The sequence below is a fragment of the Mya arenaria genome, chromosome 8 (assembly GCF_026914265.1).
Source record: "Mya arenaria isolate MELC-2E11 chromosome 8, ASM2691426v1".
Lineage (NCBI taxonomy): Eukaryota > Metazoa > Mollusca > Bivalvia > Myida > Myidae > Mya > Mya arenaria.
Window position 1 is genome coordinate 50,745,753 of NC_069129.1, and position 27,779 is coordinate 50,773,531.

At 32.2% G+C, this 27,779-nt stretch overlaps 1 protein-coding gene across 2 annotated transcripts in view; it reads left to right on the forward strand.

The window, feature by feature from the left end:
* The window catches only part of LOC128242275 (core-binding factor subunit beta-like), a 51,209-nt gene that overhangs the window by 9,683 nt on the left and 13,747 nt on the right, over positions 1-27,779 (forward strand). Inside the window, exons 5-6 of one of the 2 annotated variants that reach the window (XM_052959367.1) lie at positions 307-426; positions 17,767-17,918. In XM_052959367.1, the coding sequence (XP_052815327.1) occupies positions 307-426; positions 17,767-17,918 (272 nt within the window). Of the gene's footprint in view, positions 1-306; positions 427-8,381; positions 15,406-17,766; positions 17,919-27,779 lie in introns of those variants that run through there. The other variant, XM_052959368.1, reaches the window with a different exon arrangement.

Here is a 27,779-nt window from a genome sequence, read left to right on the forward strand (position 1 = left end):
AACAGTATAAGAATTCGGGCATGTTCCTCTAAAAGTCTAATTTCAATGACACTGACTAATATTATAAATTATTATAAATATAAATATACTTATAAACATATTCAGACTATCATCTTCTTGATTTTGTATTATTTCAGGTGGATTAGCAGCAAATGACAATATTTTTTATAACAATAGGCAATGACTTGATTTTGATGACTGACAACAGCAAGTAACTACAGCAGCACCATAATTGAACATATTTATAAACTGAAATGTAGGTCTAAAAAAATGTCTTATCATGTATTGAAATTTGTTCCTTTCCAGGTGGAAGCCAATTCGTTACAGCAGCAAATAGACAATTACAATAGACAATTACGTGATTTCGATGACAGACAACGAAGGTACCAGGAAGAACAGGAACGGCGCGCTGAGGCGGAAGCCGAGGTAGTACAAGCGTTGTTAAATTTTTCTGAGGAACGAAAATCCTAGGGGCTTGTTGTACCGTAAAATGTGTTGTGATGTAAATGCTTTCGATATATGGACGATATGGAATTGAAATGCAAGTTCATCGGATTTTATTTGAAAATATGAAAATTTGAAATTTAAGTGCGTTTAAGGTTTAAGATATGTCAAGTTACGAATCAATTGTCTGTGAAGAAAGTGGTGAAAACATGTGTTCAGAAGTTGTATTACAAGATATTAATTACACGCTTTATGTTCCACGATTAATCATTTAATTCGTCACTACTTCGTTGAAATAGGGCAATCAGTTATTCTCATGTTTATTTGTATCTCGTGTTTTATAATGTATCCTATTTTGTAGATCTCAGTGTAAATGATGGGTATTAATGGAAAAAACAAACATTTCAAACCTGCATGTTGCAACGCTTCATTGTTCATTCTGAAGGAATCATTTCTTTTTTCTTGCAAACAGATATAATTTATGTCGCCTAGAGATAATTTTCTTAAAAATCATAAAATATTCTGATTTCGGAATATATTGAAATCGAGTGCCGTAAAAAGAAATGATTCCCTTCCTATTTCTTGCATGTTATAATTGTTCACAAGATCCTTGTACGGAAGATATTCAATTTTAAAGCAATTTATTGCATTATTTTGAATCACTTTTGTCATATGCTTAAAATAAACTGTATAGTAAATTTGATATGGAAATGCTCAAAAATTAGCTTAGTGTTGAGGCATAAGGCTTATGTCTCCGCCTATAGGACAGATTCACATTAAATCAGTAAGATGCGCTCTGACAACCAAAAATCCATGCAGCAGATTAGAATCACCAAATTTCTATTTAGTCATTAATTAGTTTTTTTTAAGCGGATTATTTAGAAGCTCGCGCATGTGCGTTGGCTTGTAGAGGCATTCCGTGTTCAACACTAAGAAAGTTGACATTAAGTTTTGGTCTTCTTAATAATTAAGTTAGCCCCATGCTAACACTATCACTAAGAAGGATCCATAAATGTTACTGAAAATGTATGTGTTTTATTAAAAACATTTAATTGAATCCTATTAATATTTGCAAATATATCACAATATTCTTTATTATTGATAATGAAAAAAATGTGTTTGACTGTTCAGATTTACTATACAGTTTTGAATGAAATTTAGTTTGTATATATAAAATATCTCAGGGTCTTATGTACATATTTATTTAGTTTGATGTTTAATGTTATTTGATTTTGTATTGACTTATATTGTTATATAATTATTTTTGTTTCTGTGTCTGGCTGATAATTTTCATTAGTTGTTAAGTTTAACTTCAAATTTATTTCGCTTTTTCTATATCAAATATAAATAAAGGTTTACAGAATAGAATATAAAAAAAAACAGACTGTGTTGTAATAAAAAGTGTCTCACTATGTTTAGAGCAGTTAGCTATGATATGGTGGGGGGGGGGGGGGGAGAAAATAAAACAATTTTTTGAGGGGGGGAAACATAATTTTAATGAATATGTTCACACAATGTGAAACTAAAATACAAATGAAAAAAAGAAGAATTCACACGATTAGCGTTGAAATGGAAATATATCCACTGTTTCTTCAAGCCAAAAGACTGTGAACAGGATTACTGATATAGAAGGTTGATTTAGTGATCAGGCTCATGCCTTGGCCAATGGTATCGTGGACAGATTCACATCAAACATTTAGAAAAGCTATGACAACCATAAATCCATTTAGCAGATAACAACTGCCAAATTTCCAAATAACCACTAAATTTCCATTTAGTCCTCTATTTTTTTGTTTAAAGAGTTTTTTAGAAGCTGGCGCATATGACTGGCTAGTGTAGAGGCTTTTAATAGGCATTCTGCGCCGAACACTAAGAAAGGTAGCATTTAATTTTGGTCTTCAAAACAATTATTTTGTGCTGACTTCATCGTTTCGAAAACCAAAATAAATACTAGCTTGATATAAACGATATTTTAGGATTTTGCCTGCGGCCAGTTAGTTTAAAATTTTATTATTATGAATAGAATTTGTTATAAGATAAACATGCATTTTGTAAATAATAGTGTTTTTAAAGGATAAATGTTGCTATCTGTGTTATTTATTTTATGAAAAGAAAGTATATTTTGTTACATGAATGTATGGCAAAATTGAAAAAATGAATAAAGGAAAATAATTTGTAATGTTATTGTTGTTTTTTACTTCCCAAGTCATGATTTTCAGCGTATTGTCAAACACTTCGTGATATCCTGTTTAATTTAAGCTGTATTGTGTTAGCCTCTATCCCTTGTTAGGGTGCTTTGAGGACGTAATTAAGCGGTCCCTTCGTGACAAATAATTTTGTTCAGTTTGCAGAAAGCACTGATATTGTTATGTTTTAAGATTATTAAGATTAAGAGAACTTTGTTAGCTGTTTTTAAGACCATTTGTATTTTATTAAATTTTTTGCCATGTCAACATTTTCTACTTGATGAAAAAGTTTAGTACATTTGAAATTGTTTTCATAGTAATTGATATAAAGTAAAGTTCATATGAACTTTATGTTAAAGTTTTATACATTTGAACTTAATGTAAACGTTTTATACATTTCAACCTCTATTATTTCCTTGTTGTTTTAGATTTTATCCAAAAGCATTATTTTAATGTTGCAATTTAATTATATTCTGTATTTCTTTGTTTATTGTTTACGTTTCAACATTAAGGAGAAACAATTGTAAACTTCAAAGCACTTTTAAATTTAAATTTGTTTTTGCTTGTTAATGGTACCATAGCGATAAGATCGCTTGTTTTGATGGTATTGTTTTTGCAGCAACTCCTACATTTTATTGCAAAATACTTTAATTGATAGACGTGCACTTTATTAATAGCGTCTGTCGTGATGGACACGCGTGGCATGATCATATTCCGCATGTGATGATAATCAATTCTCTCGAATACACCTACCTGTTTTAGTAAAAAAGTTTTAGTGGAAAAGAGAAAAAAAAAATCACATTTATTTTTATGTGTAGCAAAAACTTTTATGATGTTGAATTTAAGGTATGACCAAGTTTAATTTGTTTCTATAGCATTTTTGATATAACTTTTTAAAAATCATCCTATTGTCATGACTAGTACAATTATTATATGATTTTTATTCTGCAAATTGGAAACATCTTTTTACCTACATGTTATTATTCAACTGGCGCGGTATTCATAAAACATCTTATGTCATTTTCTGAAGTACAGTATTTCACTGGTCACTTGATTTAATTACTTAATTATATCTGAAATACTTATTTTTCTTTGATTTTATTCAATATTTAATTTTTTATTTTTTTTTTCAAAACAACATTCATACTTTTCTTTTAATTTGACTGAAAATTTTAAGATATTGACTTTAGAAATGTTTCTAGATCTTTTATGAATATCTGTCGCGGACAAATTTCATGCTAGACACCCATTTTAAATGCTTTGAAGTTCTTGATAAAGTCCTTTTTGGGGATACCAACTTTAGCCAGATTTTTAACCAAAACATTACAAAGACAATCCATTTCTGGATAGTTTGAATCACGATTTCATTGTTTTGGGAGCTGAACTATCCAGGAAAATTTACGCAGTGTAAAAATAAGGCTGTGGTATCCGCAAAAAAGGCCTACATTTTGTGATAAACTGTTTTTCCCACGGAGTTTTACCAGTATGTATATTGTTTTGACAATCCCATGTATTTTGCTGGCTTTGCTTTTCGTGAATTTGATGCCTTCTTTATTAATTCTGGTATTGCATTTCCTATTATTACTCTTTGTAAACACTTTGATAGTATAAAATCTGGTAGAAATGACATTGTTTTTAATAAAATTGTTGTAAAATTAGAAGAAAACTGATTGCCCTAGATCTGTTTGAGCTGAGTCATTGAAACTAGGCCTTTAAATGAACAAGCCCTGGGTGTTTGCCATCAGTTTTTTCAACAAGCCCTTCTATATAAAATTTGAGCAAGCCCGGAAAGCACTTTATTAGTGCAGGGCTCACGGGCTTATCCTAATTTCAACCTCTGTTAAAAGTAAAAATAGATTATCAATGAAATTTAACCTGGAAAGTGTAGAAATTCAATTTTTAATTATATTGGTTTTGTTGATTCAAAATTATTTGATTTTATTGTAGATATTGTAAGGTCTGAAAATAACAAATCTTAAAACATATTTGACAACACTTTTAATACGAACATGTTATGATTAATAGTTACTGTAATTCTCCCCAGGAAAGTAATAACTTTTCACCAAGTTAATTGTGTTTTTTTCAACAAGATATCCTGGTTGGCTATGTACAAGGTTGTTGTTTTTTTCTATTGTTGATAATGAGCCACATATTTTGCTGAACTGTGTTTTAAAGGAAACATTATAGTATAGATATAGGTAAATGGAATGCTTCAGTGCATTTTGTATTATAACTATAATTCTTTCTAATTGAAACAATTAATCTTTGGAAAAAAAAATACAGAACATTAAGAAAGATGCCTAGTCATATAAAACTGAGTCCTATTTTGACATACTGTTAGGAGTAAGGTGAACAAATCCACTCTTGACTGTTGTACAGTGGTCTGTTTTTTGTGTCAATTTTTTTTATTATGTACTGGCAAAGCCTTGATTCCATTGTCGGCATTGGTTTCGTGCAAGTTTTTTAACCTTCGCCATGACTCCATTCAAGAGATTTAGATACAACTTGGTACACATGTTGCCAGAGACAATAAGAACTTGTATAGCAAGGTCCACAACTCTGACTTTTAACATTGTTGAGTTATGCCCCTTTTTTGACTTAAAAACAACTGAGCTCTCCTTACATATAAGGAAGAGAAACATCATTTTACTTTTATACAATGTCACCATTGTTTTTGATTGGTCCTTGGCATCCATAACTCAATCTTACCTTAAGTTTGACCTACATTAAGCTAGCAATATAAGTAATGTCATCTCGCACAGCACGTACACGGCCAAAGGTCGCTGTCACTTGCATCGTTTTAAATGAAGACCTGCTTATTGAACCTTTTGGCAACCACAAACTTAAGTTTGAAACAATGAATGAAAATATATAGCTAAATAGACCACACCATGATTCTGTAACCACAAGATCATGTTTTGAGTTCTTCACGACCCATTTGTTTTCAATTTTCTTTAAGTTCCTACCTTAACCACGAATCTCGTTTTAAGTACACATTCATCTTTGACAAAAAGCATCATATATGTGTATGTCTTGTCAAAAAGAAAACTTACAATACACTTAATGTGTGTTTATCCATGTTTTTCCACCATGCAAAAAGTAATAAGCTCAATTATTTGCCATGTGTTACAGAAAATTGGACATCTTTCACTAGTCACCTTAAATATAACACACATTGATGAAATAGAGACATGTATGTGTACTACAACTAACTGCCATGGTCCCTAAACACAATACATACCTTTTGTATTGGCAAAGTGGAACATTGGCAATACAGCCATTTAACACTATACATACACTGCTTGCACATGGGCCAACAAGAACAGGGAATATAGCCATTAAAGACCTTACTTACACTGCTTGAACATTGGCACAGCTAAACAGAATAAAGCCATTTTGCATAAGTCATACACTTCTTGAGCATGGGCCATGAAAAACAGAGAATACAGCCACTTAACACCATGCATACACTGCTTGAGTATTGGCCAAGTAAAACAGAGAATATAGCCATTTAACACCATACATACACTGCTTGATTATTGGCCAAGTACAACAGAGAATATAGCAATTTAACACCATTCATACACTGCTTGAGTATTGGCCAAGTAAAACAGAGAATATAGCCATTTAACACCATACATACACTGCTTGAGTATTGGCCAAGTAAAACAGAGAATATAGCCATTTAACACCATACATACACTACTTGAGTATTGGCCAAGTAAAACAGAGAATATAGCCATTTAACACCATACATACACTGCTTGAGTATTGGTCAAGTAAAACAGAGAATATAGCCATTTAACACCATACATACACTGCTTGAGTATTGGCCAAGTAAAACAGAGAATATAGCCATTTAACACCATACATACACTGCTTGAGTATTGGCCAAGTAAAACAGAATATAGCCATTTAACACCAAACATACACTGCTTGGGTATTGGCCAAGTAAAACAGAGAATATAGCCATTTAACACCATGCATACACTGCTTGAGTATTGGCAAAGTAAAACAGAGAATATAGCCATTTAACACCATACATACACTACTTTAGTATTGGTCAAGTAAAACAGAGAATATAGCCATTTAACACCAAACATACACTACTTGAGTATTGGCCAAGTAAAACAGAGAATATAGCCATTTAACACCATGCATACACTTCTTGAGTATTGGCCAAGTAAAACAGAGAATATAGCCATTTAACACCATACATACACTACTTGAGTATTGGTCAAGTAAAACAGAGAATATAGCCATTTAACACCAAACATACACTACTTGAGTATTGGTCAAGTAAAACAGAGAATATAGCCATTTAACACCATGCATACACTGCTTGAGTATTGGCCAAGTAAAACAGAGAATATAGCCATTTCACACCATACATACACTGCTTGAGTATTGACCAAGTAAAACAGATAATATAGCCATTGGACACCATACATACACTGCTTGAGTATTGGCCAAGTAAAACAGAGAATAAGGCTATTTAATACCAAACATACACTGCTTGAGTTTTGGCCAAGTAGAACAGAGAATATAGCCATTTAACACCATGCATACACTGCTTGAATATTGGCCAAGTAAAACAGAGAGTATAGCTATTTAGCACCATACATACACTACTTGAGTTCTGGCCAAGTAAAGCAAAGACTATAGCCATTTAACACCATACATACACTGCTTGAGTATTGGCCAAGTAGTACAAAGAATATAGTCATTTAACACCTAACATACTTGCTTAAGAATTGCCCAAATGGTAAAGAAAAATTAGCCATTTACACACCATCAATACCTTGCTTGAGTATTGGTAGAACAGAGAATATAGCCATTGGACACCATACATACGTTCCTTTAGTATAGCCAAGTGGTACAGAGGATATAGCTATTTACTACCATACAAGACTTGCTTGAGTTTTGCCCAAATGGTACAGAGAATATAGCCATTTTATACCATACAAACCTTGCTGAAGTATTGCCCAAATAGTACAGAGAATATAGCCAATTTATACCATACAAACCTTGCTTGAGTATTGCCCGGATAGTACAGAGAATATAGCCAATTTATACCATACAAACCTTGCTAGAGTATTGCCCAAATAGTACAGAGAATATAGCCAATTTATACCATACAAACCTTGCTAGAGTATTGCCCAAATGGTTCAGAGAATATAGCCATTTAAAACCATACAAACCTTGCTAGAGTATTGCCCAAATAGTACAGAGAATATAGCCATTTTATACCATACAAACCTTGCTAAAGTATTGCCCAAATGGTTCAGAGAATATAGCCATTTTATACCATACAAACCTTGCTAGAGTATTGCCCAAATAGTACAGAGAATATAGCCAATTTATACCATACAAACCTTGCTAGAGTATTGCCCAAATAGTACAGAGAATATAGCCTTTTAAAACTATACAAACCTTGCTAGAGTATTGCCCAAATGGTTCAGAGAATATAGCCATTTAAAACCATACATACCTTGCTTGAGGATGGGCCAAGTAGTACATAGTAATGTAAGTTGTAATGTGATGCAATCAATTATGAATCTTCTGAGTTTACTGCACCCTACTGTATAATTGTCATTGTTGAAGATGAAAAAACAATAAGTGGTGAGTATTAGTATCCACTTAAAGTTTGTGTTTTTAGAAGTACAAAACTATTAGGCAAATATGTGGCCTTGTTATCTGTATTTTTACTATGTAGACATGGATTTTAATTGTATGTTTACTAATTTTCAGGAGCATTCTACTTAATGAAGGTTTATATCTAGTCAAAAATACTATAAAGTGTTCACTACCACTCACTCATACAATGGACTGGGTCACCTTGTCTTCACAACTTCTGTCTGGATGCCTAAAGGGTAGAACAAAACTTCTGGCCCAGTCTACGGAGATGACCTTCAAGTGAAGGTCATTGTCATGACATCAGAAACTACTTTATGGTGAAGGTCATTACCATAGCTACCGGAACTGCTTTAAGGTGAAGGTCACTGCAATGACAACCAAAGCAGAAATCATGCAACTTGGCAAAAGAATTGTTGTAAAAACAATGATGCTCACTTAATGTATGTTCTGTATGTGTTATACATGTGTAGTCATAATGATATAATTCATGTAAGACAAGTGAACGGCTGCTGATGACATCTTTGAACATTGACCTTGATGATGGCAACAGTGCAAGTCAGCTGTTAAGTGCATGGGCTTATTATACCGGCCCATTGCTACAGTGGAAACTACTTTCATCGTAGATTCTGTGAATCATTGTGCACTTTGACCATTCAAATTTGTTTTCTTTTTTAAAACTCTTTGTAATATAAGACAGGAGAACAATAATTTTTATTTTCTCATCTGGATTAAAAAAATATATAATCAAGGGAGGATGGAAAGATTTCATTTTTAGCTCGTCTGTTTTTTGGGGGTGAAAAAACTTTAACAGCAAAGCCTGTTACTCTTGCTTAAACAATGTAGAGTTAATTATTTTTATTTGACTTAAAAACAAAGCCAAGCATGTGATTCTTTTTACTTTGGCAACATTTCAAAATTTTCAGTCATTTCTTAACTTGGTTGAATTTTTGTCAAATAAAATAAGTTCGGGTTGTAGATTTTGGGTAATGGCAGGTTATGATGAGAATCAAAATATTTTTTCTCTCTGTCATAAGTATATTAATGAGTAATTTCTAAGAAGTTCTTTTGTTAAAGAATCACTTCTAGAAACTATTGTTCCATTTTATAGAATGTACTTTTTGATAGAAGTTTTTATTATGACATGATATTTTGTAAGTGACAACCTTGCTGCTACTTTTAACTCAAATGTTTTTTTGGAAACATTGACAAAGCCTTGGTGAACATCAGTCTTAAAATACTTCATGCTTGGCCATAATTCTATATCACTTCATATACAATTTAACTATGTACACATATGACTAAGCAGTGACAATATATACAAGATATACATGTATGTGCAGAAAAGCCTTCATCTCAAGGCATTTATAAATGTTGAGCTGTTTCCCTCGAATGACAGAGAAATGGACAAGCACTGACATCCACAACCAGTTGCCTTGTTTCTTTGTAGCTAGAGAACAGTAGTAAAAGCTTGTATGTTTTTGAAAGAAAAAAAATGTTGAGGTATTACGATCCCAATGTTGTCGTCTTGCAATTGTTTTAGCCTTGGACATAAATCAAAAACAGCTCAAGATGTTCACATGAAACTTGGTACACATGTTGCCAGAGACAATACATGTACAGCAAGGCCCATAACTCTGGCTTAAATAATTGTTGAGTCATCCCCCTTGTTGCTCAGTTCAAGATGTTCACAAGGAACTTGGTACATATGTTGCGAGAGACAATACATGCACAGCAAGGCCCATAACTCTGGCTAAAATAGTTGTTGAGTCATTCCCCTTGTTGGACTAAAAACAACAACAGAATAGCGTTGTATTTACTCCGCGGCATTATCATTATTTGTGGTTCTAGTCAACTTTTCAATCTAGTTCCTTATTACCATTGTATAAACTTAAAGATTTTTGTTCCATCAATAATATTGAATTATTCTGCTAATACTTGTTGTTTGATATGTCTTATTCTAGAAGTGAAAGAAGCAAGATTGTTGCAAATTAATCTGTGAACAAAATGTAAGACTGTTGCAAATTAATCTGTAAACAAAATGTAAGATTGTTGAAAATGAATCTGTAAACAAAATGTAAGATTTTTGCAAATGAATCTGTAAACAAAATGTAAGATTGTTGCAAATTAATCTGTAAACAAAATGTAAGATTTTTGCAAATGAATCTGTGAACAAAATGTAAGATTGTTGCAAATGAATCAGTAAACAAAATGTAAGATTGTTGCAAATGAATCAGTAAACAAAATGTAAGATTGTTGCAAATTAATCTGTAAACAAAATGTAAGATTTTTGCAAATGAATCTGTAAACAAAATGTAAGATTGTTGCAAATGAATCTGTGAACAAAATGTAAGATTGTTGCAAATGAATCTGTGAACAAAATGTAAGATTGTTGCAAATGAATCAGTAAACAAAATGTAAGATTGTTACAAATGAATCTGTGAACAAAATGTAAGCTTATTGCAATTGAATATGTGAACAAAATATTTGACTGTTGCAAATAATCAGTGAAAAAAATATTAGATTGTTGCAAGTGAATCTGTGAACAAAATGTAAGATTATTGCAAATTAGTCTGCGAACATAATATTAGATTGTTGCAAATGAATCTGTGAAAAATATTTTAGATTGTTGCAATTGAATCTGTGAACAAAATATTAGATTGTCGCAAATGAGTCGGTGAAAATAATACTAGATTGTTGTAAATGAATCAAGGAACAAAATGTAAGATTGTTGCAAATGAATCTGTGAACAAAATATTACATTGTTGCAAATGAATCTGTGAACAAAATATTACATTGTTGCAAATGAATCTCACACAGTGAACAAAATGTAAGATTGTTGCAAAGGAATATGTGAACAAAATATTACATTGTTGCAAATGAATCTGTGAACAAATTGTGATTGATTATAACAATGTTAAGTTTCATGGTGTTTTAAATTTGCTTAATCATGAGTACTGTTATTACTGTAATTTTTTTTGTTAATTTTTGAACAATTGTTTTTTTTATTGAAGTAAGTTGTATAACTACTTGAAGTTTTGTGTTTGATATTATCATATTATATTTGATTGTAATGAAGTAAATTTACTTCCACTTAAGTGCTTTTTAATGGAAAATTTGCTATTGATAGATTATGTATTTTGTTCACTTATTATATTTGAATATGTATGTAAGTTTTATAGAATTTTAGTTTTCTTCCATGGTACACAAGGATCAATTTTTATTTTGTGTATGAAAATACTTTTTGACTGGTACATTAATTAGTTGTTTCAATGGAAATAATGTAACATTGTGAAAAAAAACTGTATCCTTATTCATTGGGTATTTTTCAACCATTTTGGATATTACACTTGGGGAAAAATGCTTCATTTTGACTAAAATTGAGAATTCCCATTTTGCCTAGAAATGAACAAGAATGCTAGAAAAATAGACTGAAATGATTATAAAGAATGTGATAAAATTTGTTTCCATAAGAATACACCAATTCTTCCATACAGTTTGGGGGTTCATTGTTTTATAAAATGAATAATAAGAACTGATAATTCAATCATAAATTGGTAATTTTATTATATTTCAGATTTGGGAGAGTGTTTAGAACTCAAATTGGTCCCAAAAAAGAACAATGTTATTTTTTGTTGATTTATCTGTTAAGTTTAATTAAGTGTGTATATTCAATTATTTTATGCTATATAATGTTATCAATTTTGTTTAGCTGAAAGGTAAACGGAAAGCTAAAATTAAGTTATTATGTATTGAATTATTGAAACAGTATTTCCTGGTTTTGTAGTATTTTTTTTATTTTCAAAAAAATTATGTTTGTTACATGATATTAATGTAAAAATGTATACTAAAATTACAGATAAATTTAATTGATAAACTGTAGAAATAGTGTATTTAAATCTATTCTACTTGGCTGTTTCATCATTGTTACATGTCAACTTGAGGCTCCGTCACTCGTTCAAACAACAAATATTTCATAACATTAGCACTCAATCAGACATAGCTGAGACAAGAATATTAAAGAACTCAGATGTGAAATATTAGGTGAGATTAATTGATAAAATATGAGGAATCGGTAATGTATTTTTTCATCCCAAGTCACAACATTTCCAATTTTTTTTGCCAAAAAGTCAGCAGCTGATTTGCTAAATGATAGCCCAGCACCCAAACAATACACCCTGCCATTAACCTCTGCCGCTCTGTTTGCAATTTTTTACAATAAACACATAAAAAGTGATTGTGAAGAAGTTCTTCTGATTAATGTACAAAAGTCAGCCGAGAATATTTGGCTGTGAGGTATTGAAAGGCAAATTAGACTGCAGATTTTGGGGGGTTTCTAGGTGATATTATTTATTGAAAGCTTTGCTCCGAATATGGTACCTTATTAGATTAAGAGATTTACATGTTTTATTAAAATAATCACGTAATGGACCAGTAAAAAACACAGTGTGGAAAATTTGCCCTTCAATTATTTCTGTTTCCTACAGGGCAATCTTGTACCACTTTTTCATTTTTTAAGACAGATGATGAAAAAGAAACAAAAAGTATTGTAAATTATGAACATGTTGGACTGAATTAAAACAAAACAAATCAATGATCCAAAATTGCTGGTTATGACCGCCGATAAGCAGGTTTGACTAGTAAAAATGCAGTCGCTTATGAAAAAAAATGTTGCAATAAATTTGTTAATTGGCACTTTTGTAGTGCTGTATTAGTTCTTGTTTAGCCAACAGCATTTTGTTGTTGTTTCACTCTTCCAATGTGGTCTGTTTGGAATAATTTCCGAGAAGCAGGTGATATTATTAAGTGACCATAAAGAAACAATGATGACCCTTTATTTCACACAAAAAATGATGACCTGCAATGATGTTGCTTTCGGAGTGATACCAAATTATATTTGGCGTAAATCACAAATTTAGCATTTTTTTGATGTCCTGAATTACAGTAATTAATTTAAAATAGTTGTTACGAATAATTATTATCATACTTGCGTTATTATTAATTGAGATAAATCTTTTTATTAAATTTTAAAATTCTTTTTAAAATTGATGTCAAAAAACAGATGTGCAAATTAAAAACAAATATTTCAAATTTTAACTCGTAGCTGATCATTTTTCGGAATAATTAATTGTAAAGAGTGCACCTCCCAGTTAATTTTAAGAAACAGTTTTATACAAAAGAGAGTGTTTAAAGAGTAACTCTTGTATTTTTGTACAAAAAGAGAATTTAAAATTCATTTAAATTGAACTAAAAGTTCCTGCTTGGCATTTGAACTCTAAGACATGTTTTAAATGTTTCCAATTCGTTTCACCACCTGGAAGTTTAAGGGTTTAAGGTCAGCTCGGATTGGGACTCATTTGTCTTCTGACTTGGGAAAACAATTTGCCAGGATTGAAATAATTTCTTAATAGGTGTATGATTACGCTGTAGGTTAAAGGTCATTTTTGATGGAAACTGAAGCTGAAAAAATAATTGCCTTTGTTTTTTTGAATGATTTGAAAAAAAATCAATGAAATTTTGAACAAGAAACTGATGTAATAACTTTGATTTTCGAACTAGTTTTATAGTGAATTCTCTTTAATAAAACGTGATTTCGCAGCTGTATGTTCTAGATTATTTGTTTTGATTTTTTTTTTATATTGCAGTGTATTGGCAATATCAGCATGTTAAATAGATTCAGATTCAACACATTTATTAAGCTATTTGATATAAATTGTAAATATACAATATGCCTTAAACATATATACGACAACATGATAGGTGTGAAATTGAAACTAGAAAGAAATATAACATTACCAATAAAACAGTAATTTTAATAGAGATCATTTGACGATGGACTTACATGTAAGGACAGATAAACCGGATATAGGATAATTATGCACTATACATGCTGAGAGATGATCATAAAGTGCTTATTGTAATTAACTTATTTTGATTAAGTTACTACATAACATTGTTTTGACATTGTATAAATGTTTTGGAGACAAATTTACCATACACAGTTTAAGTTGAAATTTTATTTTTATTATAAGACTAGAATTGAGTATATGAAGTAAAAGATATGAATGGAAGAGTTTATTTAAATTTAATTACATACTTTAATTGTTAATTTATTCTAGTTATGTTTTGGTATAGTGTTGCAAATGTATGCATAATAATAAAAACCTCGCAATTAATTTTCTCGGAAAAAAATTATGGCCATAATTGGGAAAAGCTGTTGAAGATTTATGATGTATTTTCTTCACAATAATTGATCACACTGATTGAAGATGGTTTGAAATTTGATAATTCTCCCGTTGAAATACAATGTGTATAATTATGCTATTTTGTTAACACCCAAATCCTGCTCCTTTTGTCGACCTTTTCCCCTTTGGGTAAACATTTATTTTTCAACTGCTTTGACTTCTGTCGGCATTGAGCAACCTTTTGTACCCAGAATGCAATATGTCTTGTGTATTGATAACCGCTCTTTTATGATTTACCGTTTTTCTGTTCGATTTAAATTTCTAACTAGAAAGTGGTTTCAACAATTTCACTGGAACTGCAAATTAAGAGTGGAGATGTAAAGACACAGATGTTACCTTGTTTAGACTATTTGAAGCATCAGCATAAAGTCCTTTGAATAAAATAAAGATATTGATACTATTTTAACCAGTTATTGTCATGTCTTTTAATTTAATGAAGTGTTAAAGAATAAAATTTTCTATTTCAAATGTTACATGTGTGTTTGTTATGAATTTTCTTTCTATTTCAGATTGTATTTTTCTTTTAACATTATCAAGACATAATATTATATTAAGGCCATCTTAAAAAAAATGTTTATAAGCAGTGATTCAATGCTTACTTCATTTAGAAAGTTCATTGGTCCGATTTTATTCTTTAATACAGAACCATGAAGTAATTAAACAACATTTTTCAAAAATATACAGCTGACTCATAATTATTTTTTTTTATTTGAAGGCATTTTTGGTGAGTCAGTCGGGCCACTGCGATCAAACTATTTTTTTAGGATGGCCTTTTGTTACTTTGAATAAATGTTTCTCATTGGTCGTATTGTTTTGTTTTTCAATATTTATCATTATGTGTTGTTTTGAATCAAGATGTAATTAAGATTATTTTGTTATGATAAAGTTGAAAAATGCTTTGTTTTTGTTATAATACCAATAACATAGTCAAGTGTTTGGAATGTTTAATATTTTTTATACATTAGCAATACACAGTGTGTTATAATGTCTGACCAAGGTCCGTTTACTTTAAACTGAATGATTTTATGATGGTGAAACTAATTATTACAACATTATTTTAGGAATTGTGAAGCAAGTTATTATGTTATTTTATTATTTTGAAACAAAATATGACATTGTTTTACGATAATGAAGCAAGTTATTACAACTTAATCCTAATTATGCTCATTGGCACAATGTTAAACTAAGCCAGAATATCGATAGGGGACCCACTTGTCAAGGTTGGTGACCACAAATCAAACTCGTATGTGCCCATGCAATTAGGAATCAAACTTGAGACTACTCCATGATAAGCAAGTTTGCTGAATCACTGCGCTTACAGTACAACTGAAAAGGGCTCTATGAAATATGATATCAAAAATTGCTGTTGTAAGAAAACAATTAACAACAAATCGTCACCCTAGTGCAATGACTCAATTACACCATGCAGAAATAGAAGCTGTTATTGAGTTTTTGCGTTTAGGTGATGACTGTCATGTATGATGTTGTTTGACAGTATTAAAAAACAATAAATAGCATATGTACAATGTTGTTTGCCAAACGATGTTGTTTGACAGTATTAAACGCAGATCATCAAATTCAGTATAGCTCTTATCCTTAGCCTCGCCTCAATGTTAATCCATTCACTCTTATGGTCAACTGATTTTAAACTCCAATCACAACAGGCAGGTTACACTCTTAAAATCATATCATATCTAAGATGGTTATGGAATAAGAACCCAGACAAAATTTTCCTCCATTCTGTAAAGATATGGTTAAGTCATAAGGACTTTTTACTTTGTGCTATATTTGAAAATCATTCTCGGTGAATTCCTGGCTTGACATGAAAGTTTTATTACATATAAAAGCTATATTTGTATATTGTCTTAGTTATATGTAACTCTGCTGCAAATTGCTTCATATAGTTTCTTTACTCTGTCCGTAAGAGCAATTTATATAAGAAATTCTATATTTATCTTACTAACAATATTTCTAGGGTGATATTTTCCTCGTTTTACCTGAATCAGCATCAAAGTATTCCCATTTTCTAGTCATCATAATTCTTGCGTCTAAATGTCAGTTGTTCCCATATTAATATTCGCTATATCTCGTATTTCCCCCTTATTTACAAATGCTAGTAATTCTATATAAAGATTAATGAAGAATAAAAGTTGTAAAACCGCAGTTTTGTAGGCGTGTGGTCAGACATGATCGTTCTACTATTATTATTCTACCTGAGTAGGTTTTGTAGATTTACGTGTTAGACGTCTTTTTAGCAGAACATTAACATCAGAGCGAAGAGATTGGCGTGGAGTGCGTATTTCTTAATCTACAAACCAAAACAGAAGATATGCATGAGCATTGTTTTTGTTATGCAAAAGGTGATCGATTGTTTTGTTACAACGATTTCGTAAGTATATTTTATTCTATTGGTATGTTTTCATCTGTCAATTCTATTTATGTAGGGTTTACTTTCTTTTGATGTTTTTTTAGTTCTGCATGCACTGGTGTGAAGTTTACTGCATTGTATGCATGTATGATAAGATTAATTACTTTTTAGTCTGTAGCCTCAATCTATTGCTAACAATCAAATCATTCTTACTAGAAATAAAAGCTGCTATTCAAAGTTCAATGATTGTGTCATAGCAGTTGATTTTATTCTACAGCATTAATCTTAGTTTTTTGTTATCCATCCATACAATGTTAAATATATTTAAGCTAGGCCAATATAAATTAATTGCTAGATTTTCATCCTTTTTTTAATGGGGGTGGGATAAGGATTTTCATAAATGACTTACTGTTGAATTGTCCATGCCCCTTCTTATTTCATAAGGGACCATATAAATGTGTTTCTATAGACGAACCAATTGAACACGATGGTAGCAATTCTCATTTTTAGTTAGACTGAATGTTAAAAATCATCACTGTAGGTATGAATAAATGCCATGATCGATACGCAATTACAGAAGCTAGGTCAACATTTTTATTTGAGTCAATAAAATTTAATGGGCGTGGAAAAAAAGGGGCTGGCGGAGATGAAAATCGAGCGATTAATTTATTAGTCGCCGTTCAGCTTCTTTTTAATTGTTTCTAATTGTAAAATGTCTTTAGGATTTCCTTGAGCAGTTGCATTTAAAATTTGCAACCAAAAAATGCTAAAATTTCATTAAAATTGTGCAGAAAAATGACAATTAACCATGGTAATTATGATACAAACAATTCATATAATAGCAACAATTCCAAACTTGAAAATTAGGCTATGGGTACATTTTTTTCAGGAATATCACAGGATACTTCGAAGCCGAGTAGAGATGTTTGGTTCGGCCCATCCGCTATATCTCCTTGGCATGGGGCGACCAAAACGGGACTCGTCCTCAAGTGACAGATCCTCTACAAAGACGGATGAACGCGAGGCAAAAAGGACAAAAAAGTAAGTCACTTTATATTACTAAACTGCTTAAGGTTGATAGTGCAGAAAACTTGACAGGATCATGTTAGTCAAGTGTGAGTCAATTGGAAGGATTTGGGTTACTTATGATGTAATGTGTAATAAGTTAAAGGGACTAGACACCAGATGATACAATTTCGAGAAAAAAAGAAAATTGTATAAAACTTACATAAAATTGATATCCTTGTGTACAACGCATTGAATTTTACTTACTGATGTATCACATCGCTTACGACACATGATGAATCTTTTGCAGTTTTTACCTATTTTTTCAATTCAAAATTTACTGGGTTTGTCTACTATGCTAATACCAGTGAATTTAAAAACAGTGTTGGGATATGTATCTGTACTAATCACATGCTTTTCACATGGTAAATATACACACTATAAACTGGGAAACCATAATGCACTATTTTAAACAAGTAAACTCAGCTGAACACAGCGGCGAAATATTCTGTAAATTATGTAAAGTGATGTATTATCGGCCTCATACTAGCTGGTAATTACAATTCTTGGCTTGTTTTGAGAAATCTGTAACTGCAGATTTTGGGACCATCGGTGTCTGGTCCCTTTAAAGTTATTATATCGAATACCTGATTTATTGAAAGTATACACAACGAGCCAAGAACTAACTTTTTACATGAAGTTTGAGTCACAAAGTTGGGTGTTGAAACTTTGCATAAGGCTTCAGGGAAATGAAACTTATGGAAGAACATGTTTGCTTAGTTTTGCCTTACACTTAGTGCCAAGATTAAAGTGTTGGCATCTTTATATTGCTAAATGATAGATTTCACGTTTCAGATTAAGAAACTTAATAGCTTCCATTGTTTAAAGGAAATCATTTTGGCTCAATGTTGAATTCTGATGAATAAGAAATACCATGATGGATATGTCTAGAATTTCCTATTTCCTTTCGGATAGTTATTGTTTTTGGAAATGAAAATTTCAGTTTTCGTTCAATCATGCCTTGATATGTTGTCAATCCCTACAGCTGGCTAGAGTCATTCTTTGTCCGTCATTTCGCAAGCCCTTTATTCATTCGTGTAATTCAAAGGTTAGGCTAGCAGCTCTATTATTCGGACACATACTGTTTTATAGTGCTAACAAGGCTTTCACCACTTAAGCAGCCATATTACTTGAAGAAAATCGAGCAACGATAACGGGACAGCCGGATTGGAAAAAAAAGTCCTACTTGAATATTTATTGGAACCCTGGAACGATTTTATTGGATCCTTTTAACAATGGTTTTATGATCATCCCCGCCCTTTTGGAACATTTCACTGACGATTTCTTGTGTATTTAAGGTATTAGTCTTGAAGTTCGGGTGAAAGGAACAGTTTCATATTTTAACATTAACTTTAATGTATGATGGTGGGGGTAGCATTAAAAAAAAATGCTCAGTAGGGTATGATATTTGATGTGTCCAAATTTTACGACCTTATAATTCCTTTTGGTTTTGATTGCCCTTATACCTGTCAATTTTTTAGGCCTCGTAAACATCACCGTAAAATATGGGTACTTTTATGACACAATATGGCGACAATTTCATCGAACATTCATACTGAGATACAGCTATATTACTGAAATGATTCAAACAATTGCTCGTCTCTAAATTTTCTTTTACATTGTTCAATTCAAATGTTCAATTTCAATTTTATGTCTGTAGCTATTTCATCGCATTGAAATTCAGGCTGAGTTTGTTATTTTAGGGTGACTTTAACTTGATCATTCAGAGTGGGCACAATAAGTTGAATAAAAGTGATTTCAGTACAAGTTTAGTTTTGCCACGCATGGTTGGGCTTACGAAACAAATTTTGTTTGGATGTTAGCGGGTAGTTTATTTAAGGCACGTTTCTAAATGATACCCGCAGAGATACCCTTTAGCAGTATGCAAGCATCCAATCTGTTTTCATGCAAAGTTTATTGAAAGGAATTTTAGTGATGAAAAATCGAGCACACGTTTGAAATGATGATTGGCAATTTTTCCACATTGAAGTTGATTGCGACATATTTACTCGTAGTTTAAGGCCTTAAATTGATAGGGGACTGGTACCGAGCAGGGACACGTGATCTAGCATGTTCATGGTGTTAGATGTCACAATTATTCATTGTGTTGTAACACATTTACGAGTTTATGGAATAATTATGTTTTTCTGTCAACAGTATTACCTGCATAGTGGAATCGTCACCTAATACGTCAAAAGCCATAGGTCATGCTTTTAATGAGCAGAAAACTTGCACATCCGAGTGAGGTCCCTGTGCTAATGGGGCTAAAACGTTAATAAATTTCGCAATGTTTTAGAAGTTCATGTGCCGTGAATGGTCATTAAAATTTCTCATCATATGGGTGGCTTGAAAACAAAACGGGGCTATTGAAGTGAGATAACTTCATTTAATATTATGGCGTAAAAGTGTAAAGGCCATTTGAATGTTTTCAGTATTATTATGCAGTTTTGAAAGAGATTAGGGGAAATGTATGCAGAAGATAAGGCTTTGATGCAATCATGCAAATTATTTAAATGATGTTATAGTTAAATCGCAAATGATGAAGTCATTAGGATGCAATTTATAATTTAACGATGCTGGAATGACAGAGATTGTTATATATTGTCGCGGTGTGTGGATCGCAAGGTACTGCTAAGAGTTAGGCGACAATGTTTCTTTTGTTTCAAGGCGGGGGGTCAGATAAAAGATACTAGAAGGAAGTTGCCACTCTGCTTGTATAAGGAGTTTGCATCAAATGTTAAATAGGCCTTTATCCAAATTAAACTAAATAAATTTTATAATGAAAGCCTTTGTAGCAATTTGAATAAATCAAGTTTTATATTTCGTTTTTAGACTGATGATCCATGAATTTATTCAAAATGTTTTCTGATAGCATTTTCACAGTGTATGAGTAAGCCCTCTCAAACTACTATTTACATAATGCATTAATTTTCATGTTGATCTTAACAATTTTGCCATTTTATATTTGTCTTTTCTTTTATTATGAACACATTTCCTGGTCTCCTTAAGAATCTTTCACAAATCTTTCAAGATCTCGAAATTGTAATATTAAGTCTCCCGAATGAAAAACAAGTATTTAGCCTTATAGCATGAATAGCCAGGTCGTGTGACCCTTATGCCCATGGGCGATCCTCGACGCAATGTCAACTGCAAATGTCCACTGGCCATCCATTGTTCTCAGACTTGTAACTGCCCCCAAATGACGCCGTAAATTGTAACACGGTTAGCAGAGAACAGATAATGATTACGCATCTTACGATAAGGGGATCAACATTAAATCCGTTTGTCACATGCCATTTCTTGACCAATAATTTTCTTTATGGTTATGCTTGGGTGAATCGAGAACAAATTTTGAAAGATGGTGGTCGTTTGGTCAGTACAGTATTGCACACGACCCGGCAGTAAAGGCTGGCTGGAGGTTAATTTGAGAAGTATGGTTTGCAATAACAAGCCCTCCGTGGTGATGTTTTTTACCCGGTAATCATGTTATCTTTGTAACATGTCAAAAAGAGAACAATTGATGATTAGGCAAATCTGACGCAGAATGCAATAAATGCAGGAACCATGCATCACTGTCATGCCTCTGAACAACACAGATTAGTGCTAGATGCAAGCACCTGGGGTGATACTGATGACCGTGCACATCACCCTGCACGCGCCCTAATGACAAATTTTTGTTTGGTTTTGTTGGTCACCGTTGGAGACCTCGAATGCCCTTTGGTCTGCACAGTGCACCTTTCACCTTTCAACAAGACATGGAGCGCTCCCTACAATGATTTATTACATGTTTTCTTGTAAGTTAATTAAAGTTAATAATTGTGGTCAATAATGACTTTGGTTTGAATTTATTTTGAAGAATTATTTTATTCTTTTTATTATTAATGAGAAAGATCGATGAAAAAGTTGCAGATTATATTAAGGATACTATATATTAAGAATATTGTATTTTGCTGTAATGTATCTGTAGATGGCATTTGTTATTTTAATCTTAAGTTTTTATCAAAATTCCTCAGTATGTATTATTTACTTAAGATCTTGAATGGCGCACATTTGTTAATTCTTTTGAACAGTTTTAAAGATTCTACTTAGGATAAATTCCTGTTAAAGCCTTTATTGTGTTTGAGGAGACATTATGAATTTCCGCTTTGCCATCTTGACTAAAATTAATGATGTTGCATGAAAATCAATTTGGCAGGTCAAATATTTTCTCAACAGTATTTATCGCTAATTGAAGAACACATCTGTTAAGACGGAAAACAAGTCTTTGATTTTCAAATAAGGGATTTAAGAGGAAAAGGCTATTGGTTCGATGTCTTAAAGAGGCACTTGAGTTAACACTAGTATTTGTTCGACCCGTGGAGGACAAGAATAATAATCCGTAGTTGACTTGCTGATAAAAGGCTACGTTTTCAAAATTAGAGGAAATTTTAATTTATTTGTTGTGTTTGTCATTTCATAATGAATTCGACTAAACCAGGCATTAAATATTGTTTGCTTAACACAATTTTGGCCCAAAGTAGAAAAACTTGATTTGGAAAAAAAAAATACTGGTGGACTTGGAATAAAGTGGTTTCTTATGTCAGTACCTTATTTTCGCCAAACAGATCTGCTTTAGTAAAAAATTATGGGATGTGCCAAATTTTATATTGCTGAATATCATACTTAATTTTCCAAAATATTTTGATTTTATTACATAAAAAAACCCTGCACATTTGAGTTGTCATTTTTTCACTGTTGATTGAAAATCATAAGTATTTGATAATGTTTCAATTGAAATCATGTAACATCAGATCATCTTCAAACAAAGTAAATGACATCCAATGATTTTTATTTAAAAAAAATTCATCCTGGAAAAATCAAAGTACTGAAAGACACAATGAACGGATCAAATTGGAAATCTTTCTTTTATTACCAAACAAAATAAATATTCCATCTTTTCACTCTTGTACAAGGCTTTCAATTATAAATCATCCCAATTTGAATATCATTTGAAAGTGATTACATTCGGATATTATATTGGATCATAATTGTGGTCAGCGATATTCAAACTATCATATTGTCATTATTGTATCATCAATGCTGAAGAAAACGAAGACCATTGAGCCAAATAGGGTTATTATATCTGATCCCTTTTATCCCCTTATAAGGCTCACAGTGATAATTAGGGATCTCTTTGGGGCCTTAATTTTGTGGTCAAGTTTGTCCGCAGGTAGCAGCTGAGAGTTTGGGACCTTTGATCAAAGGTGACGAAGAAAACAATTAGGTCCGTTGCCTTTGTTAATAACTTGTGTTTTCTTCTAATTAAATGTTACAGACAATATTTTTCACAGAATAAGCTACCCAGCTGCTGTAGGCTTTAAAAAGTTCATCTCAGTGTTGGTAATATTTGAGGATAATAATTATTATTTAATACATACATGTATTTCTACATGTGCTCCAATATGACATTCGAATTCTTCATGTTTTCTTTTCCTTCATTAATTGCTCCATGTTTTATGAAGGAAGGGGCTAGACTGATTCTATAACAGGTTCTATTTCTATATTTTGTATTATAAATGTCTTTCTCTTTAAAAGCTCACAAATCTTGTGTGGGGTGGTCAAGGGGTTATTAATTCTCCACCTTTCAACAAAGAGGTCATGGGATGGAGCCGCACAAGTTCTTGTGACTTCTAAAAATGAGAATCCATCAGCAGCTATTTGAAAAAAAGCTTAGATAAGTTTTTCACAGGTTATCTGTTGGCTAGTTTGTATGTTTAAATGATTGATTGGTTTATAGTCATAATATCATCATAATATTAGATAAAAATGACCAATCAATGATGATTTTGTCTAATTTTAACTGAATGAAGAAATTGACCAGTTTTATTCAAAGCAGAAAGCATGCATGATCCTTAGATTGGCACAATCTAACATTTCAGCTAACAAAAACAAATCTTACGTTTCATATTGCTTTTTGTGGATACTTGATAGTATACACATGTAACTAAATTGGGTACTGTCGTGCCTTAGTCCGAGGGGAGGATTGTGGTAGACAATTATAAAGGGTATACACAGAAGAAATAGGATGGATGCGATTGAAGATGGAAGCAGATTATTATCCAACAGCCGTGTACTTCCTTCTGCACAGCAAAAATATATCCATATGTACCCTGAAAATAGACTTGGCCTGAGTAAGTTTTGACGACAGCAGAAACAAAACCTTTCAGCCATGTTTACAATTGGGATTTTTAAAAAAACAACACACCGGACAAACAATGGATTTGCCTCACTTGTACTCAAAACTATATTTAAATTGCTATGGAATTTTGCACTCAAACTTCAAATAAAAAGTTTTCTTGCATGAAACTATGTTAGAGCATAATTGTATAGGATGCTATTTCTACAATTTTAACTATTCAGGGAAAAAAATGCTTTTCTCATTCAAATGACAAAATAATTTGACATCTTTGACCTATGGTAGTGTTTATGAAAAGAGAAGATTAAATCTGTGGTTTCATGAACAGTAGGGTGCAGTACTTTAGGACCTTCTACAGGAAACTCACGCCCTACCGTCACTGTAGGTAAATCTGCATGTTGCCATGGAAACAAATCAGAAGAAAGAGATTCTTTGTGGGCACAGTAAACAGTTGTCAATCATTGGAGACCTGATAGGTTGTGGTGCTTTCATTTTACATTTAAAAAGGTCATTTGGTTCATGCGAAGACATTATAATTGATTACTCATAATGGATGCCATGCTGACTTGTGGTTTTTTGGTAGCTCTTTCATTGGGCATGGGTTCTTTTCAAATTTGAAAATTGGATTACTTATCAGAGATAAACCAAGATTTCATGAGTTTAAAAAAACAATGTTATAGTCTTTGTTGTAAAATGAACTGATTTTGATGTGCAAAAAAGAGCAGAGGTATTTACTGACAAGGAAGATACAATTGAGGATGGAGACTGTATTGTAACATAATTGATAACCTCTTAAACAATGGGCTAGTTGTAATAGCGCTTGAGTACCACATAAGAGTCATCATTACTTAAGCAACGCCACCAATAAAAAGCACTTATCCTTAGTTGACCAATTAAAAAAGAGCGGGAAATTGTAACCCCCGCCTCAAGAAATTCCACATGTTTTTTACAGTTCATTTTTAATGCAGATTCGAGGCGGAAAAATTCTATCCACGGGGAACTATGAAGTCATCGTCGGCACCCCAGCGTATCATAACCTATATGATATCATATAGGTTATGATAATATCATTTAGGTTATGATACGCTGGGGTGCCGAGGATGCTATGAAGTGCTCTCTGCTGAAACCTATATCATAGGAATAAGTTTAAGAGCGCTGAAGAACTAATGGTTGAAGCAACACATCCAAGAGGTCTCAGGCTCAATCCTCTGTAGGCGTCTTCTGAGCCTCTAAAATCAGTCCCCAACTCTGTTTTGCACTGTCTTGTATAGTATATGATACATGTTCTTGTTTTTTCATCTTGAGAATGTTCACAGGTTGCACTATATCACATTTAAGCCATATCACTTGCTTAATTAACCGTGAATTAGAAGTTGATGATTGTATTTTGTTTCTGGTAATGCATTCAACATGTGTCAGAGGGGATTTTTTGGTAACTGAGTAAAACAATAATGATTGTGTACCGGATTACGTGGCAACATAATGAATATTAGAACTTTAGCATTTACTATCCTTGTATATGTACTGAAAAACCTTATCACTCATGCATTCCATTCAATGAACTGTATGGTGAGGCCACAAATAAAAAAAATAAAAATTGCGGTTTCTCTACCCCCAATTTCGTGAGTGGGTTTGGTAGGTAGGCATTTTTTTAAATTTTAATTCAATTTTTTTTCCTTTAGTGTTCACCTTTAGGCTTTTAACACACCTCTGTATAAAATAGACCGAACAAAATTGAATCTGCATGCAGTTGGGTAACCACAAACAAATATTTTTTATGGAACACCTGATGGAAGTGTTTATAGGATTCATCGGTATCTTTGAATAAGATTTAAATAGAATACAATATGTTTTAAAGTTTTTATATAGCTTTTTTTCTAGAAAATATAAGCATACTGTTGCTATTTATTTTATTAACAAATATATAATTATGATAGAATCTATTTGATAAGACTAAAACAACCAACCTTCTGTTTTTTATAAAGTATATATAGCTTCTTTCGTGGAAATAAGTGAGTTGTATAAACATAATATTTACGAATTAATTGACCCTGCTATTGCCTATTGCCCAACTTCTAAGTTTGGCCATGGTAAAATTGTGCATAGTAAAATAATTATCCATTTGTATGATTAAAGAACCAAATGTTTGTTAAGAATTCTTTAATCATTTCCAAATTATACTATACTAATATCCAAGTTTTAAGTTTCGCCATGGTTATTTGCCAGTGGTAAGATTAGTTTCCATTTAGATGGAAAGAAACAAACTTGTTATTTAATAGTGTACATTGCAGGGGTATCGTATCGCCAAATATGATGATTCAATGGACTGACACCCTGTGTCCTTTAGTTTTTCACCAGTTTTGATTTTTTTGGCAAAGGTTTAATTTCACTTTTACTTTCGCAAATCCTGTAATGCATGTGTGCATTTCTACATTGTTACCTGCACCCCTCTGGCTGTATTCATAAATATCTTAAGTACTTTCCCAACTTTATTCATTTTCTTACTTACGGTAAGTATCTCTCTTAGCATATGATATAATAACATATTAATGTCTGAAATGCTTCATTTGCAATGATTTTATTAAGAATACATGCTTTTATATTAAAAACACTTATACTTTTCTTTTAATTTGACTATAAATATTTTAGAAAATCGACATAAGTTACGAACTGACTTTAGATGTTTTATGAATACCACCCAAGCCTTTTATTAAGCCTTTTTTGTAGAATGTGAATAGTCTGTTTTGATTATACTAATTTTAATTACTGTAATGCACCAGTCATTTGTAACTAAGGCCCCCCCAGGTCCGGGGAATAGAGGGGACTTTGGCTTTCGGTCCAGCCAAGCCCAGGCAAAGTCCCCGCCCTGCAGGGACGAACTGCTTGTGAAACCCCTGCCAAATGCCCCCGCACCCAAGGGACTCTAGGTAAGGCCCATTCCCTGCTATATTTGGCTGGAAGACAAAACCACCGCATTCTCCTGGCCACAACCTCTGGGGCGACAGGCGAACTCCTATACCACTAGACCACTCTCACCCTTATGCTTGGCTTATATTCCATATACCCACATAGACCCGGGCATGAACATGATTTTCAAAAATTGAAGTTTAAAAAAGTCCAAAAAAGCACTTAAAACTGAAGGGGTTGAGGGTATATGCTTCTTGTAGGAATAGTAGTGTGTCCTTTTTTCTTTGGTGCATGTGCGTTGTTGTTTATTCCAAGAAATTAAAGAAAATGCACCTTAGCGCTTCCTGCATTAAAAGAAACAGCTGGGGAGCATGCCCCAAACCCCCCTAGCAAACTTGGCCTGTGCACATCAATTCTTGCGCCCCATTAATAAAGCTTCTTAGTGAAATATTTCAACACTGTGAAATGTTTTGCGAATTTCTGGCCACAAATGTTCTAAATGCCCTCTATTTCTAACAGATTTTATATTTAACGCCTTAATTGATTGAATCTGTTTTTGATTATTATCATCAATTTCTTAAGAAATTTTTGTTTTCTTTAAATTCATCTTAAAATTGTTCATTAAGTTGAGTTTTTTCACTGAGATAAATTATGAATACAACCCCTGGTCTAGCTATACCCCTGATTTATGTACTTATACTGTATGTGAGTTTGGACACAGTAATCGGTAATAAAATTCAGTCAATTTGTGGTTA